Source organism: Xiphophorus couchianus, chromosome 20 (assembly GCF_001444195.1).
Source record: "Xiphophorus couchianus chromosome 20, X_couchianus-1.0, whole genome shotgun sequence".
In the NCBI taxonomy this organism is placed as follows: domain Eukaryota; kingdom Metazoa; phylum Chordata; class Actinopteri; order Cyprinodontiformes; family Poeciliidae; genus Xiphophorus; species Xiphophorus couchianus.
This window is the reverse complement of record NC_040247.1, coordinates 2545200-2563472: the sequence shown is the minus strand read 5'-3', so window position 1 is coordinate 2563472 and position 18273 is coordinate 2545200. Positions and strand designations below refer to the sequence as shown.

At 41.0% G+C, this 18273-nt stretch overlaps 1 protein-coding gene and 1 long non-coding RNA gene across 2 annotated transcripts; both read left to right on the top strand.

Annotated features, from left to right (window-relative positions):
* Nucleotides 1–4847, top strand: LOC114134900 (uncharacterized). The gene is made up of 5 exons (XR_003593491.1): nt 1–420; nt 2513–2616; nt 3364–3433; nt 3548–3987; nt 4644–4847. It is a non-coding gene; the product is annotated as an uncharacterized LOC114134900 (long non-coding RNA).
* Nucleotides 4848–6077: 1230 nt separating this feature from the next.
* Nucleotides 6078–16834, top strand: LOC114136198 (G-protein coupled receptor 37-like 1). Its single transcript, XM_028004048.1, has 3 exons — nt 6078–6952; nt 13633–14786; nt 15810–16834. The coding sequence occupies exons 1-2, from the start codon at nt 6353–6355 to the stop codon at nt 14623–14625; spliced, it is 1593 nt and encodes a 530-aa protein (XP_027859849.1). The 5' UTR covers nt 6078–6352; the 3' UTR covers nt 14626–14786; nt 15810–16834.
* Nucleotides 16835–18273: the final 1439 nt, after the last annotated feature.

The following is an 18273-nucleotide window of genomic DNA, read 5'->3' as shown; positions in this document are numbered from 1 at the left end:
ACTACCATAAGACATCTTTACAAGTAGTTACTGTAATTTGCATTGCATTATGGGTATAGTACATAGTATTACAGTAACTTACTGTATGTTTTGAATTTGCAGTAATTTACTGTTTACACATTACAGTAGTGGTACTGTACTTATAATATACAGTAAGAATTATATTTGATTTCCAACGGTCATCATAGCTGCTTCATCGTGGTTCCCTGTTTCTGTATTTTTACTCCTTTAGTGGTTAACATATTTTTAAGGCAGAAAGAGAGAATGTACTTTTGTTTTTTTCACATCCTAGCTAACATTAACATGCAGTTTATCTAGCTACGTCATCAAGCGTGGCTTCGCTTCCAACCAGCTTTTTCTCTCCAAGTGCAGCTCTGTCTCCGTGCTGTGGGCTCACACTGCTTCAGCTCTTCAAGACAGGTAAAAAAACACTTCTTAGAAAACTGTTTGAAGCCAAAACCTAGTCTGGAAATGTACATTTTAGATGGAGTTAACGTAGCTTATAGCATCATGCTACAATGCTATAACTTAGCATTATAGCATGAGCTGGTTTGTGCTGGTTAGCCTGGTTACCTTTACGTTACTAACTCTGGTGTTTTATATAACTGGCATATTGCAACCTTATAAGTTACGTGTCTGTAAATGAGGTGAAAGAAAGGAAAATATGATGGTGTTATTTTTTGAGCTGGTTCGGAATTTACGGAGCCCTCTAGGGGACATGGGGAATTTTTTTTCTTTTGCGTTCCCTCGCAATACTTTTGCGTTACCTCGCAAAACTTTTGCATTACCTCGCAAAACTTTTGCGTTCCCTCGCAAAACCTTTTGCGTTCCCTCGCAATACTGTACTGGTCAGTTATGCAGCATAATTGAACACTGCAAGCCTTTCTTACGGTGGGCGCCGTACTTTCTGCTTTAATATAAGGTTATGTGAGGTTTTTCCATGAATGTTAGTATCTTTTTGTGAAATATCTGAAGTTTTATATCTTTCTTTAGGATAGAAAGGCACCACAAACCTACGATATAAACAGAAACCTTCCGTAAGTAGGAAAGAAATAAAAATACATTATAATTTGGACTATTTCTGAGTTATTATCGCGGGTAATAAATCATCTGACAGTTTTGATTGTGTCTCTGTTGTGTTCTAGTCTGAATGGTTTAAAGAGCTGCTTTCAGTGCCGCTCCATCTTCGCCTTAACAGACATAAACATGCAGTAATAAATCGATTTTCAATCAGTGTTTTGCACCAAACAGTTTTTACTGTTAACAAGTTTTTATTATTAAAAACACGACAAACTAATGATGGTAAAGGGCCTCACTGGGTTAACTCGGGGAATCTCATCTGTCCGTTTATCAATCAACTCCAAACCTTTTCTTTATTCTGTCACAATTATCGATTTATTCCATTTTGATGATCAGGTTCCAAACTTTGCAAGGACTGACCGCCCCGCTCACCTGCTTCCTCATACACACAAAGCCAGTATCCTTCCATTCATACCTGGTGACGTCACGCCCACATCGACACACCTAAGTGTCAAAGCCGCTGCTCCTGTCATATCAATAATTACTTATTTCATTTATATGGCTCTTAAAGAGCCTCAGTGAAAACTTGTTTATTATTATTAACTGTTTGGTGCAAAACACTGATTGAAAATCGATTTATTACTGCATGTTTATGTCTGTTAAGGCTAAGATGGAACTGAAAGCAGCTCTTTAAACCATTCAGACTAGAACACAACAGAGACACAATCAAAACTGTCAGATGATTTATTACCCACGATAATAACTCAGAAATAGTCCAAATTATAATGTATTTTTATTTCTTTCCTACTTACGGAAGGTTTCTGTTTATATCGTAGGTTTGTGGTGCCTTTCTATCCTAAAGAAAGATATAAAACTTCAGATATTTCACAAAAAGATACTAACATTCATGGAAAAACCTCACATAACCTTATATTAAAGCAAAAAGTACGGCGCCCACCATAGGAAAGGCTTACAGTGTTCAATTATGCTGCATAACTGACCAGTACAGTATTGCGAGGTAACGCAAAAGTTTTGCGAGGGAACGCAAAAGTTTTGCGAGGTAACGCAAAAGTATTGCGAGGGAACGCAAAAGTATTGCGAGGTAACGCAAAAGTATTGCGAGGTAACGCAAAAGAAAAAAAATTCCCCATGTCCCCTAGAGGGCTCCGTAGGAATTAACGTTAGCTAAGGTGCTAATTTTACCGTTGAAGGTTTTAGCTTGACTTTTGCCGCTTAATCTTCCTCGGGCGGCTTTGGGTTGAGAAGAGCTCAGTGCTGACTGTCTGTTAGCATTGTTGTTACATCCTTTGTCGAACAATATAAGCTTAACTGATAATTGATCTCTCGCCCCTTCTCTCTTTTTTTTTTTTTACATCTAATGACTGTTCATTTGTTTAAACCATGATCTTGCAAATGTTAAAAGTGCAGATTAGCTACGTAGGTCAGCAAGGATGAATTTCTAACATTGTTCTTTTTTTTTTCTTTTCTTCAGATGACTTTTTGTTTTAACTCCCAAGCTTTTTCCCTCCAAGTTTCTGTGCAGTTCTGCCCTGTTGAGTGCTAACAGCTTCATCTCTTCAAAAGACAAGACAACAGGTAAAAAGACAGCTCTTCAAACATATTTGAAGCCACAAAATAGTCTGGAAATGTAGAGGAGCAGCTAACCTAATCTATAACTTTGAGCTTGCTACAGCTGGTTAGCCTGCTAAAGTACCATTACATCTCCAACATAGTGTATAAGAGTCTGTAAATGAGGACAAAGGTGAAAAACATTAAAGTAGTTTCTGTTATTTTTTGAGTTGGTTCAGCCACAGTGGCAGGTGGACAAAAAAGTTAATTTCCAATCCTGGTTACACATAAGGACTGTTCACATGTTTAAACCATGCTCCTGTAAATTTAAAGTTAAGTCAGTACTAACAGGTGCAACTATGTACAGGTGTAAATTCTGCAGCATTTGTACTTCAGAATTTACAGAATTTTGTAGTCATGTGAAGAAACATCAACACACAGCTAATTATCGGTTTGCATGTGGAATACAGCAATGTCCTGCTTCCTTCAGAACATTTTCTGCATTCAGGTCCCACATGCACAGGAGTCACCGCCATTGCAGAAGTCAGACTGAACACTTGTGGAATGTAATGCTTTAAAAAATGCATTTAGCCCCACAAACTGTCATTCACATCCGCTGTTTCAGAGTGGTAGCAGGATGTAGGGGTAAAGTCTAGTCTAGTCTCCGGGATGAGGTTCTCAAAAACCTGTTGTAATCTGGGTGAACTGGCCCTTTAAATATGAATTACTACCAATAATTCATATTTAAGAGAGTATTCCTTTTATGTTTTAAAGGTATCTTCCACCAAGATGTCTGTTGAAATGGAAATGACCTTACCCACTACACCAAGGGTAATCATGCTTGGTAAGAGGAATATTTTCTATCACTATAATTTTTTTGTAGCGATGTATGTAATTGTTATGGTAGTCTGTACTTTTACTCACTAGCGTTAGCCTGACAAGGGTTTGTCTATTTTAGGAAATAGCTTGATGTCTGCAACCCGGTGGATGGTCAGTATGGAGGAGAAGGTATTTTTCGAGCCTGAGCAACTACATGACTTTGCCAGCGTCCTTGCTGTCTTTTTTGGGTCATATTATGTCTTCAATCTGGAGTATCAGGAGTCAGCATCCACCACGCTGGAGATGATACAACAGCAAGTACTCTACACCAAGCCATTTATGAATTAAATTTAATGACAGTTTGACTGATGATGAAGAACCATAGCTGATTGCTGTATTGTACGTCTTCATTAAAAATTACAATTAATATATTTTATTTCTGTTAAAAGATTCTTTGTGAGGATCAATCCAGATGTTGGTACCAAATGTCTTGTCATGAGGAAAGTAGTCAGTGTGAACTCCCAGATCACCACCTTCTTCCAACGACTTGCTGAATTTGAATGGAGGACTTCCAACTAGGTAAGTATTTTACCAAATGTAAATGTTTATTATTTTGTTGTCTTTTCTTCCTATCTTGCATGCTCTGACTTTACTTTAGCCTTTTTAATCTGATTTTAATAATTATTTATAAATGCCATGTGATTCCTACACAATAGCCCTTTAGAGTAGCCTGCATCTTTTCTGTGTCCGTGGTAAAAAGTGGATGTCGCTGCATCTCTTAATAAATCACAGAAATATATAAGTGTGTAGTCGTTTAAGTGTGGTGTATTTTTATACTATGCAGTTTTCAGTTTATTAGGCACACCTTTGCAGTAATCCGTCAGCACCAACAAAATGACTAAAAAGATTGTTGTACTTCATCGTCCCCTTGGGGACATTTGTAGGACGCAATCTTTTGAATTACTGAAGACTGACTGACTGCTTTTGCCATAAACAATCCAAAAACCTGAAGTGAAGCCAGTCCTGCTCATTCTTTATGCAGCTTCTGTTATCACTTCAGTCCAATTGATTTTTTTTAAACAAATTATCAACTTAATGCTGCTTTATGACAAAGATTTTATGCATGTGAACATTGTCACTTCAGCTTAATTTGTCAACTTCCTGTCGATTTGAAAATGTAGATAACTTCCTGACCATCTCATGACCTCCCACATTGTCTGTCTTATTCTTTACAGTTCAGCTTCCACAAGATGGATCCCACTGATTTTGTTTGACGAATGGAATAAAAGTTCTTCTGATGTAGGAAATGTGTTCTATGGTTTTGTTGTTTTATAGCACATTATATTGTATTGTGACATTGTTCTTTATGACATTGCGAATATGTAAATGGATTTTATTTCTACAAATCTGCTGAAAATAAATACCTGTTATTCACAGTACTTGGACTAAAATTTCTTTTATGAAATTTTTCGGTTTATGGTAAAATATTCTTATCTTAAAGAAATGTAAACTTTAATTTACAGTAAAACTCTGACATTATGTTGTGAAACAAGTTTACAGTAGACCAGCTTTCCTATAAAATACAATTACAGTAAAGCAGTTATAACTGTAAAGCACACTCACAGTAAAAATTAACTGGCAACACTGTTGCCAGTAAGTTACTGTAAAATTACAATAAAAGGTCTAACAGTGTGGACCCTCGGCAATTAAAATATGATTGCTTCCTGGAGGCTTGGACTATGTTGAGGTTTGAAATTTTACTCAATCGCTAAAGTTTGGAATGAGCCAGTTTGACCCTATAAAGCAAACCAGAAGTTGGCGCTGTAAACAACCATCCCTCACTGCAATGAGAGAAGTACTGATCTGAACAAAGTGGCTGTTGTTGTTAAATTAGTATTTGAAAGAGTGGCTAACATGGACTGAAAGACTTTGTTCAACTCCTCCGTTGCCATTGCTAAAATTATAGGCAGACTACAGATCTAAAACAAAGCGGAAAATTTGACTGATGGTGGAAATTTAACTGGAGGAATCCAAATCAATGGGGAAAAGTCCTGATTAAGCTGTGAAGAGATTAAAGCAGAGAGAAATTGCATAGGAAGTCAATAGCCAGACTAGGTCAGAGAATAATCCCTAACATTTGTGGCACTGAATTGATGTGGACAACATCACTTTATTTTTGACCAAAATACTTTTTTCAAGAACTATTTTGTAAATACACTTCATTTTCTGGATACAAAATTAACCAAAATTGTACTCACCTATTATATTCATTAAATCATCAAATTCAGTTGCTGCCTCACCTCTCTGCTTTTGGGTCTGAACTTCAACACCGCAAATCATGTCAGACGTACTTTTCTGCAAATATAGCCTCCGTAAACAACAATACAATTTCCATCCAGGCATTATTACCCACCATCTTATTTAATTATTTTTATAGAAATAATTTAGTGAAGAATCATACAAACTAACATAGTTCCTCATTGTGTCAGATAAACGCTCCTCTAAAGTATCCATGTGTCCTGCAGGAATATATTTTATATTTATATTATTTCTATTTATGCTGTTCTAAAACCGGAATGAATCTATGTGTGTCACTAGAATGAATAGACCTCTTATTTGCATAATTTATTCAGAGGGACCTGTTTTTAATAAATAATAAAATATATTAATAGTTTTTATAGTTATTTACATTTGAACACTTCCATTTTGTTCCCTCACTGTCCTCCGTAATTCTGAAATTGTTTTAAATTAGTGCCTTTAATTTGAAAAGTCTGACCGGATCCTCTGTGCTGTTTTTGTAAACTTGGATGCTGAACTTGGTTGGACTCTGAAACTTCTCCATCAGGACCACAGGGAGGTTGGACCGTCTCCCGCACAGCTTCATGGACTTTTGTCTCCTGCTTTAGTCTCAGCAGATGAGGGACAGCAGCGGCTCGGCGGAACCATGAGGCTTCTCTGCTGCGTTTTTCTGCTCTTTCTGCACAGCGCGGACCTCCGTCATGTCCTCACAACTGCAAACTTCCAGGCGGAGGATGCTGCGGGTTTGACTGCGGGGACAGAGGAGAGGACCGGGCCGAACCGGACGGAAACTTTCAGCCTGAACCGGGTCACTCGAGGAGCCAAAGATGGGAGTCTCAGGAGAAAAGACCCCGTTTCCCAGAACAGTCCTCCCCACAGACACGACGACCCGAGCGGCTTCTTCACCACGCCGCGGACGCACCGCCACTCCTCCGCCCCGCGGGCCAACTCCTCCGTGGGGCTCCTGAATCCGCTGCTCCCGGTCACGGATGCCTCCTACTGGGCGTACGCGGTGCTGCTGCTCGCGCTCGTGCTGTTCGCGGCGGGTCTCGTGGGGAACCTCGCGCTCATGTGCATCGTGTGGCACAGCTTCTACCTGAAGAGCGCGTGGAACTGCATCCTCGCGGGACTGGCCTTCTGGGACTTCCTCGTGCTCTTCTTCTGCCTGCCCGTGGTCATCTTTCACGAGCTCACCTTGAAGCGGTTGCTAGGAGACCTGTCCTGTCGGCTCGTGCCCTACCTGGAGGTGAGAGAGTGGAAGTGCGCAGGTGTTCCGCAGGTTGTATCCGGGTGAAAAACTCCGTTTAATTCAATAATAATACAACTCCACCTTTAATTTTATTTAGTTTAGAAATAAAATTCCAAACCGCAACAAATATTATTATGTAACGAAAAATGATGTCATAATTCTGGCCATTTAAATAAAACCAATTATGAAGAAAGAAAAATGTAAAAAGATGTTATTAGTTGGTTAAAGCACATGTAGGTCACTGATCAGATTATCCAAAGCACCAATTCAAATGCAGTGTTTCTGTTTCTAAAGCATATTTGGTTAAAAGATGTTTGTTCAGTGAAGTTACACACGGAGTAAAATATTCTGAAATGTTACTCAAGATAAATTAAACAATGCCGCAGTAAAACTACTCCTAAAAAGTATTTTTTCCAAAAAGGTTCCTCAGTTTGCATCTCAATTGATTTGAGTTTGTGTGTTCTTCACTTAACTGGTTTTCTTTGCTGTAGCAGCAGTACTCTTAGTTTGAAAAGATGTGTCAACAATTTCCACACAGTTAAGTAAATTAAAATTACACCACTTTCGTTTTGTGGAACAAACATTTATTACCAATAAAACACAGCATCACAGGTAACTGCTACCATATTGTAGCGTAGAGCACCGTGCAGCTACATGGAGAGAAACCAACAGTATCTCAGGAATCCACCATTAGACGGCATTTTTAAGACAATATGTTTAAAAACTCCAAAGCAGTGAAACCCACAGGGGTTCATGTAGACTACCTCTCTGTGTTATAGTTACTCTACTGGATGGTTTAACCCAAACTAACACATAAGGCACATAAACTAGAGTAAGACAAATAGAATAAGCACTTAAAGAACAATTCTAAACAATTCACAGAAATTATTAACAATGACCATAAATCATATCTACAATTCCTGAAGCCACATGGCAAACAGCCAAACACAGCAGAATAATGCAAATATATGAACTCTGGTTTCAATTATCGTATTAATCAACATTTTCTATCTTCTTCACTGACCTTCATAATGTTGAACATGAACCAACAACAAATACTCAGTTATTTTTTCTGACTGAGGTATGTGCATTTGTTTTGCACCATTTGTTTTGGCTCATTTGGGACAAAATGAAAGATTTTTTTAAAAGTGTGACTCAAAGAATACAATGAATTTTTGTCTTGTACTAAATAATTTGAAGATGTGTAACTGCTGCTTTGTATTAGTGAAAATCTATTCTTACAAAACTCTTGTAGGATTTTTCTTTCTAAAAATCTTACAAGATTTTGTAGGAAGTTACAAGCCACAAGTTTGTGGTTTGTAACAAGCCACAAATTATAAGTCACAAGCCACAAATACTTTTGCACCAAAAATACCTTCATAAAAATGGTCATACAACAAGTTACTGCAAAGAGTAAGCTTTTGAACCTGCGCAATGTCTTATCGACATGATAGGACTGTAATAAATCAGACTAGGTTGTTGAATTCACTCAGCTTGGTTAATAACATTAACATTAACAAGTCAAAAATTTAAGTTAGGGGGGTTAGCACGCCCCACGTTTGGAGGCCTTAGTCCTCGACGCGGACGTCGCGGGTTCGACTCCCGGTCCCGACGACCTTTGCCGCATGTCTTCCCCCCTCTCCTCACCCTGCCTACTGTCGAAAAAATACGAGCCACTAGCGCCACAAAAAGAAAAGTTACTAAAATGTTCTAAGTTTGAAATTCCAACTCATATCTTAATTAACTTGGACATAGCTTCATTTATTCAGTTCAACAATTCACTGAATTCACTTTTTTGAGTTTACTCCAGTTTCCTCCCATCATCCAAAACGACTGTTAGGTTAGTGGATCTCTAACTTGTTTTGATGTAATGTTTGGTTGGTTTGCTCTGTGTGTCTCTGGCCTGGAGACCTGCCCAGGGTGACCCCACCTCTCACCCAATGACCCCTGGAGACAGACAATAGTCCCCGGCGACCCTGGCATAGGCGATGGACTTATGTATTATTGGCTGATGCTGTTGCTTTAAAGACTTTATTGTAATTATTTATTGTTAATGGAATATTCAGAGTTCATCTCCTGATCTCAGAGTCCAGCCGGTGAACACATTCAGTTCAGACCCAGTTCTCCATCTGAGCTGTTTTTACTCCTCATGTTGGACCGACTGTGAAGCAAACTGATGAATGGCTCTTTGTCCCTGGCTCCAGACGGCTTCCCTCTGAACAGAGCGGGCTGTTGTGACCCGTTTGGCCTCTTTGGTTCTGTTTGTGAAGCATGAAGCAACTCTTGTTTGTCGGATCTCAGAAACAAACAGAAACAAATCTGAGCTGTTTGTCTGCAGGTGCAGAGCAGAAGATCCACAGTTGGGTCTGAGTGAAGACAGAGACTCAGATTCTGACGTCTTCAAGCTAAAATAAAAATATTTCAAGTTTGTGACCCGGATTACTGGGTCAGGAAGGACCGTCAGGTAGAACTTAATTCCATGTTTTAGTTGTTTTGGAGCAGAATCACAGATTTAAACACAACTCTTGGTTTCACGGAACAAGAGTGTTTCCACTTTAGTCGCAAATGTCACCTGATGTCTTGACAGTTCACCTGGAGAGACTCTGAGGTCACAATGGTGCAACCAGTCCTTCAATTGCCTTGTTGCTGAAAATGTGCTATATAAATAAAATTACCTTACCTTACCTTTGAGGGAGAAAAAAGTTTCAGACACAAATTAGGTCTCAGCTGCCTCTTTACCACAACCGATTGATACACCATCCACTTCACTGCAGATGGCACCTAGGCCTGTCGCGATAAATGATAAATCAATTAATCGTACGATAAATTAAAACTATCGACGTCATTTTAATTATCGGCATTATCGTCTCTTGGCTTTTTTCTCTTTCTGTTAATGACACTGAATGAAAAAAAGACTCCGGTGCTCTCCACTGACCCTCCCTTCCTCATTTCCTTAGTGTAAAGCCCAGCGCAGACTACACGATCTTAGAGCTGCCGATTGTCGCCCATTTTCAAAACCTGACAGACCACACATTAGCCGACAGAAATCCTAGGTATAACGGTTCGATCGGGTTCGTTCCTGGCGTGTGGTGTCCAACAATGGGCACAAAATAATGGCTGCAAGTTCAGTGAACTAATTTTAAAACCAGGCATTAATCAATGCTTTACTACAATCTACCTGCAATGCATGTGGCTAGTGTCAGCGTAAAGTCCTGACTGAATGAAAATCATTATAAACTATTTATGTCACGTTAACGAAGAACAGCTGAAAAGTTACGGGGTTTATCAACTGCGGTAGCAATTTCGCTCCAACTCCTCCTCTTGTCATTTCTATATTCTTTGCATGTTGAATAAACATTAATGTTGTTTCCACATATCATCTCCAATGTCCGCTGGACTTCGGGTTGCGCCGTGTCAGCTGTTTGGGATTCCCCTCCGTAATTTCCCCTCAGAAAGCAGGGAGGAGAATCCTCGCTTTCTGATTGGCTACCTGTCACATTCAACAGGTGTCTTTAAAGATCCCAGTCGGAGAAAACCCCTGATTTAGATCGGAGCGGCAACGACGATCTACCGTAACACACCACACAATCTTAGAAAGACCAACGTTTTAAGATTGTCATAGGGGGAAAAATAGGAGCAAAAAATCATGTAGTGTGAACTATTGCATCAGGTAGTCGATGTGCCCATTTTCTCTATTTACATCTAATTATTACTGAAGGACAACATAATATACAGACTTCATAATCTGCACTCTTTTGGTTGAATGCAGTATTTATTTCCACTTTCGCTTTATGTTGTTTAGTTTTTTTTTTCAAGTGAGTTTTTTGTTAATGGAGACTGAGAATCCATTTTATTTTGTTTTTGGTTGTTTTGTTTATTTTGTTTATCAGCTCCAGTGTTAAATATTCTTTTGAAAATAAAGTGTATCTAACTTTGGCAGGAAATCACATGCATTATTACGTCATTTCCATTAAATCAGTGTAAAAAGGTCTTCAAACAATATTATCGTTTATCGCAATAATTTTTGAGACAATTAATCGTTCAGCAAAATTTGTTGTCGTGACAGGCCTAGACGCAAAAATCCGCCTATTGATCTCCACAAAGCACATGTAGGCTGGTTGGGCAAAGCTCCCCACCTGTCTTCACCCATGCGTGCCCATGATATGGGGCCACAAATCAGATGAGATTTCAACAAAGTCGATCATTGAACTGAGCCCTATTGTGTTCTGGTGCCAAGATCACAGATGGACACCCTTATGCTTGAAAATGGTGTTTGTTATGGACAATCCATGATGTCTACAGAATAACAAAACACCACTTGGATTCAGATCAAGGGGCTTTCCTCCCAACCACACCTCCAGGTCTCACTGTCATTGTCCACTTAAGAGTTGAAGTTTCTCAGCAAAAGAAAGGAGTCCCCAGGAGAGGCCCCCTCCAGCACACCTCCAAGGACTCCAATAAGGGTGGGTAATCTAAACTGCTGTTTAGTGTGTAAGCAACAGTCAGAACCCGTTCCCACACACATAGGTGGAGGGAGGCTACTCTCTCATTCACTGGGGTGAACCCTAACATACAGGCACCAGAATTCATGGCAACAAAGAACGCACGCTCTTGCTCTGCACCTCTAAACAGGGGCAACTCCGGAGTGACAATGTGTCCGGCTCTTCTCGAGGAGACAGGTTCCAGGGTCGTGTGTTGAAGTGAGTCAAACTATTTCTAGCTGGAACCTCTTAAACTCACACACCAATTCAGGATCCTTCCCCACCAGAGAGGTGACATTCCACATCCAGAGAACCAGCTTCTGTTGCCAAGGATCAGACGCCATAGTCCCAACTTTGGCCATCACCCATCCCACATTACACCCAAACACTTTGGCTCCTCCTCTATGAAGTTTGTTCCAAGTTCTCCCGTCTCTCCATGCTATATAGTTTGGAGATAGAGTATAACTATCTCAGGGTGATCAGCCCCATGGCTCCTGTCCTCTCGTCCTTCCATTCGCTGGATCCAGGCAACAACATCAACTTTATGGAATTTTCTGTTAAATAAGGCGATGAGAACTGAGTCCCTTGCCTTTTAGAGTTTTATTAAATCTTGTTATAACAAGGAGAACATTGTCATATCAACAGTATTTTTCAGAGCTTCTCGCATACAAAACATATATTCTCCTTTGAAACCACCCGCCCTGTTTCCCTCTCCCACCTCTTATCATGACCTTCACATACCGAGTTGCTCCAAGTTACACCACTTTATTGATATCCAACAGACATCCCTGTTCTATTCTACCTAGTGATTAAATATCAAGTGCAATAAGGAACAAGTACAGAGTCAAAAGTTAAATTGTCCGTTACAGTCAACCAGCTGGTTGAGTTTATTTTAGCTTCCCGTCTCTGCAGCGCTCCAGCTGAGCTCCCAGGTCCCTGAACTGGAGCTTCTCCTCATTTGTAGGAGCATGTCGTCTGCAGCGGGCCGTAACGAGGTCGGCCCTCCGGCCTCATCAAGGCTCTGCGTCTTCACCTCTTTTCGTGCAAACAAGGGAATCTGGTTCCTGCTAATTAATGACCGTTTTCTTTAATTGCTCTTTTTGCTGAGGAGCGTTTAAGCGGGTCAGGCTGCCAGCGGCCCCCATCTGTTGTTAGTTCAGCTTTTCTCATGCTAATTACATCTCAGCAGTAATTACCCTCAGCTGGGTCTTAACTGTTTCATCTCACTAAGCTCTGTGAGGGAGGAGAAGTCTGTTTCTTTTGGTCAAAATCTTCAACCTTCTGCTCAGACGAGTCTCCATGAACAGTCAGCCTGCAGAGCAGAAGGCGTCGGTTCATGGTGATGCTCCCTCTGCTCTGGATCAATATGGAAGCTACTTCTCTAGCTGGAGTTGTTGCTGGTCTTGATATGGATGATTATTTAAGTTAATGTTAGGAATAAGACTGAGATAGAGTTTATCTGTTCAGTTGATGCAAAAATAAAAGATTGTATGTATTTTTCCAGGCACATAGTTCCATTTTGTAGCATAATCAAGTAACTATATTACCTTCAGTTGTTAGAAAAATGCTAATTATATCAAATATGACTTAAAACTAATTTGACTTTGTCATTTGAGATCTTGAATTTGGGCTTCTGTCTCTTTAAGAAGCTCCTACTGTTTCCGACACAATGCCTTCAGCACATCATCACAATAATGCTTCTCTCTCATTTACAACCGTTCTTAGAAGAACTGAACTAAGAAATGGTTCAGATAATGAGCCCAGCAGATTCGCAGTTCCACCAGGTGTTTGCTAATTGCTGCTGGCTAGTCTGAAGGAGCTGAGGCACAGAGGAGGCGGGGAGGAGCTGCATCTCACAGGTGGGGCTAGGTCCAACCAGGCGCTGTGGACAGCTGAATGGTTGCCATGGAGATTAAAGGATTTCTTAAAGATGCATGAAAGAATCAATCCAGAATCAATCACTTTTTGATGAGGGAATAATATTATAACATGATGTAAATCTAAAAAAACGGTTGATTTTACATTATACTGCCCCTTTAAGGGAATTTTGGAAATAAATTTTAATGAATATGACTTTGGAGAAAATGTTCTGTGCAGCTGAGAGGGAATCGGATCTTCAGCCGTTTTGTTCTGAAATCTGTCTTATTGCAGCCAGAGAGACGTTTTAAACTGGTCTGGTTCTGTCTCTTCTGTCAGGTGACCTCTCTGGGCGTGGCGACCTTCAGCCTCTGCGCTCTGAGCATCGATCGTTTCCACGCCGCCACCTCGCCATCCCCCCACCAGACGCCAAAGGTGGAGCCGTGCCGCTCCATCCTGTCCAAGGTGGGTGTGATCTGGGTTGGCTCCATGGTGCTGGGGGCTCCAGAGCTGCTGCTGTGGCAGCTCGTCCAGCAGACCGTCAGCCTGCCGGCGCTGACCTCTGACCTGCCGCAGCACCAGCCAGCGGCCTCCCTCCTGGCCTCTCTAAGGACGGACAGGGTAAAGGTGGACGCCTGCATCCGCGAGCCGTGGGCGGAGCTCCCGGAGAGCGTCTACGCGCTGGTTCTGACCTACCACCAGGCCCGCATGTGGTGGATCTTCGGCTGCTACCTGTGCCTGCCGCTGCTCTTCACTCTGGCCTGCGACCTGGTGACCAGGCGGGTTCTGGCCCAGCGGGAGCCGCAGAAACCCGGCACTGAGAAGGTGACCAGCAGGTGCTCTTCCTCCTCTTCCTCCTCCTCTTCCTCCTCGGGGAAGAAGAAGCAGCAAGTGAGGGAGCAGAGACTGCGTACCGCCGTGATGGCGCTCACCGCCCTGTACGTCACCTGTAACCTGCCTCAGAGCGTGTGCAGCATCACCCTGGCCTACGTGTCTGCCCCGGTTCTGGTTCTGCCGGCGCTGGCTCTGGTCGAACAGTTCCTGCTGTTCGTTCGCTGCTCGGCGACGCCGGTTCTGCTGCTGTGCCTCTGCCGCTCTCTGGGCCAGGCCTTCATGGACTGCTGCTGCTGCTGCTGCGAAGAGTGCCTCCCTGACTCCTCCTCTTCCTCATCCTCGGCCTCCACCGCCCCCACCCTCTCCTCACCCTCCTCACCCTCGCCTTCCTCCCTCGCCCCCTCTGGCAAAGAGGAGGCGATGAAGAGCGTGGCGGCAGAAAAGGCTGTTTGTGAGGCAGTGAAAGACTCTGCTGCCGCCATCGGGACGCCCTGCTGAGCCCAGAACACAAAACGATCATTTAAAGGGATAGTTTGTGTTTTCTACATTGAGGTTGTGTGAAGTAGTTATGAATAATCAGCGTCTTACATGCAGAATTCATTCCACATGGCTAAAGGTAGCTGTGTTTCCATTACAGCTGTGCGCACATCTTTGTATTCTGCTAATGTCGGAAAATCATAATTGGTGGTGTTTGTATTAAATAAGAAATTTAATTAAAATCACACATGAATAAGCCTGTTAATGTGATAAGTCATTAAAAATCATGGCAGCAACAGATGTAAACAGTTACACGAGATATATTCATAATTCAGCGCTCATCATCTATCGGCCAAACAGAGGAGAGGACCAACTTATGGAGTGACAAACTCCTTCTTAGGAGTGGCTATGTGTGCAGCGCTTTGGGGAAACTGTAGTCAGCGTTTTTTTAAGAAGAGTTATGGATTCAACACATTTGAATGATACACAACTTTTTATGAACTGTGATGCTGTGAGAACTCTGGTAGGGCCAGCTGCACATTGTCCCAAAAAAACAAAAACAAACCATCATCCTCCTACTGCTGCCTGTCGTCTTCTTTGTCGTTTCCGCCAGTAGAAACACTGTGTTTAAAGTGTGTTTCCATTAAATTTACGTTTGAAATTTCAATTTGCATAATTCTATGATTAATGGAAACGCAGATACCTAAGAAAGTAAACATTATTGTAAGGCGGAAGTAAAAATGTTCACCTCAACAAAACCTAAAATCCTAAACTTGTCTTGATGCTCAATTCCATTTTTTTTGCTGATATCCAACTTTTTCTGCATGATCATTCATTCAACTAATAAAATATGACCGCGGTCAGATTTCTTTGTGAATGGTTTCTGCTCCAAAGCAACCTGTATGCGCAGAAGAAGAATGTAGCCGGCCAGCAGCGCTCTGTTTCCGGCAGTAAAGATGGCCACCAGAGTATTCTGCTTACGCCATTAAAGATGGCCGCCAGAGTGCTCTGCTTATGGCAGTAAAGATGGCCGCCATCTCTGGATGGATTGTAAAGTTGCTGAGAGTGACAGCATGGTCAGCAGATGGTTTGCAGATGAAGAAAGCTGATAATAAGAAAGAACAGCACTGGCCTTTAGTGAAGATGCAGTTTCTGACCCGGTTTTGACCCGGTTCTGTTTGGATGTGGAGTCAGACCAGGACTGGTGGGGTTGGGATGTGATGCGTTCAATGACTTAGACTGCTTTCATCACTTCATTATTATCATTTTCAGATGTTGTTTATGGCTAGATTTACTGTCTGGCTTCTTCGGCTGGAGAATTAAGTCGGATAAAATGCAACATGACCGTTCGGACTGCAGACGCTCTAAAATCTATAGGATATGATTTTGTTCCACATATGAAAGATTTATTTAGGGTGAAAAGATCAGAATTGGGTCATTCAGACTGCTGTGAAAAAGTTGGATATGGGTACCCCCCCACGCCACTCCCCAAAAAAACCAATTATCCTTGGGTTGCGCTCACCCAAGGCAGCCATGGTGACTGAGGCACAAACTGGGATTGCTATGAAAGTTAACCACTGCAGAGAAGATACTGACTGCTTGGAACTGCACCACACAACCCTTTTTTTTTTTTGAATGATCCTTTTTGAGATGATGAATTATTGGGTTTTATTTTGACATTTACAAATAGTAAAAATCTGATATGTAAGAAAAGAGCTAAGTATTTTTCAATTTGGATTTGAGACACACTTGAACTTTTCAGCCAGAAACCCTGTGCAGCTTCCTCTGTTGTTTATTTTTTCCATCTTTTCCTTTGATCCAGAAGAATGAAAGATAATAAAAACTTTTCTCTGATTTCCTTTTATTTATTCTGGAATTACGGACAAAATAAAACCCAAGAAATAATTTTATGTAATAGTATTTTCAGGAGGTTCTGTAGAGCAGACAATTATGTCACTTTTGTTAGAAAATTACAGATTTTAGAAGAATTTCTTTGTAAATGTTTGTAGATAAATATTCTTACCATTTTCCAGTTTCATATTTTCCTTTTTTACTAATATTTGTTCAGGATTTCTGTCCGTCCTGTTCTCAGTACTGTACGACATGGAAACTAATTATACTTTGCTAAAATGAGGCTAAATTCAGTTATTCTGAATTATGGCTGTTTATTTTACAGCATGTTTTTGCTGACCATTTTTTTACATTTTGTTTCAATAAAATGTGACTTTTCTTCTTGAATGTTAACATTTGTTATTTCTCTGCTAACACAGACATGAAGAACCGTTCTTTTCAACATTTTCTTCACGTTTTTCTATTTTTTTCTTAGGACTGGTTGAATATTTTCTCCAAAATCACAGATTCAGGGAACTTCAATTTTACTATGTTTCTCTGTGAATTCAATAAAAAGAATGAAAATAAAGATAAACACTTTTTGGGGTGATTTCAGATTAAACTTTCAGAACTTTCTCTGTGCCGATTCCAGAACTTCGGGTTTCCATTTGGTTGCGTTTTGTCTGGAAGGCGGGGATGACTGGGGTCTGAAAGGAGCGCTGAGCAGCTGCACGCCCACCGCGGCACCGACCCGCCATGCCTGACTGTGACGCTCCTTTTTGTTGTTGTTGGATTACTGAAGGTCACGGCTTCACAATGAGATCCTGCAGACTGAATGAACACAGACGCTCTGTGACCGGTTGCTCTGGAGAAAACGCAGAAATTCCTCACTCAGCTGACGGGTTTCCAGAACCTTCTTCAGATTTTCTTTTATTCCGGGTTCAAACTAAAACTTGATCCAAACACAAGAAACTCCCTGACTGACTGATCCACAGACTGGGATTTATTTAGGGTTTATTCAGAGATTTGATTGGCTGGTTGCTCTTTCACAAAGTTTCCTGTGCAGCGGAAACCATGAAGCTGAACTTTGGTTCTATTTTTACTCAGAAACTAGTGAAAAAAAACACTAGTTTCTCCTAAAACCATCAGTTTAAAGATTTTATTTCTGTTTTCAGGAAGGTTTGACTGAGATCCAGTCTCTTCCTGAGAAATCTCTGTTTACATTTAGTTTACACCGAGATCCATTTTATTTTTATCATAATTCTGATTACAGAAATAAGTCCGACCATCTGCGGTTGTCCACATTCTGGACAGTAAATTCTGTGCATTGATCCAGAAAAGGTCATGATTCATGTAGGATTTTTCTGCCCTGGTTGGACTCCATCTAAAATTAAACCTGTAAACATCCAGGATTCACATCCTACATGCAGCTCTGGACCAAATCGTCGTATAGAGCCATAACTAGATGTTATGCAGCTCTAGTTATTTATGGAAGAAGTTCTATAAAGCTCTAAAGAAGTTTTATGGATAAAACTGGAAGGACTGGACTAACAGCCGAGGCTCCAAACCCAGCCTGGCTGTTTATGTGTTCTCCCTGTACGTTCCTACGTTCTCTCTGGGTACTCCAGCTTCCGGTTCTTCCGGTCCAGAACTGTGACTGTTAGGCTGATTGGTCTTTGAAATGTGTGCAGGGTTGATTGTGTCTCTGTGTTGTCCTGTGATTGATGGATCTCAATCAAACAAAAAGCCAGATATTAGAGACAGAATGCGCTCTGAGATTAAACCTAAAGCAGCAGCTCCAACTCTAGCAGCGGATTTATGGCCTTAATATTTGCATGA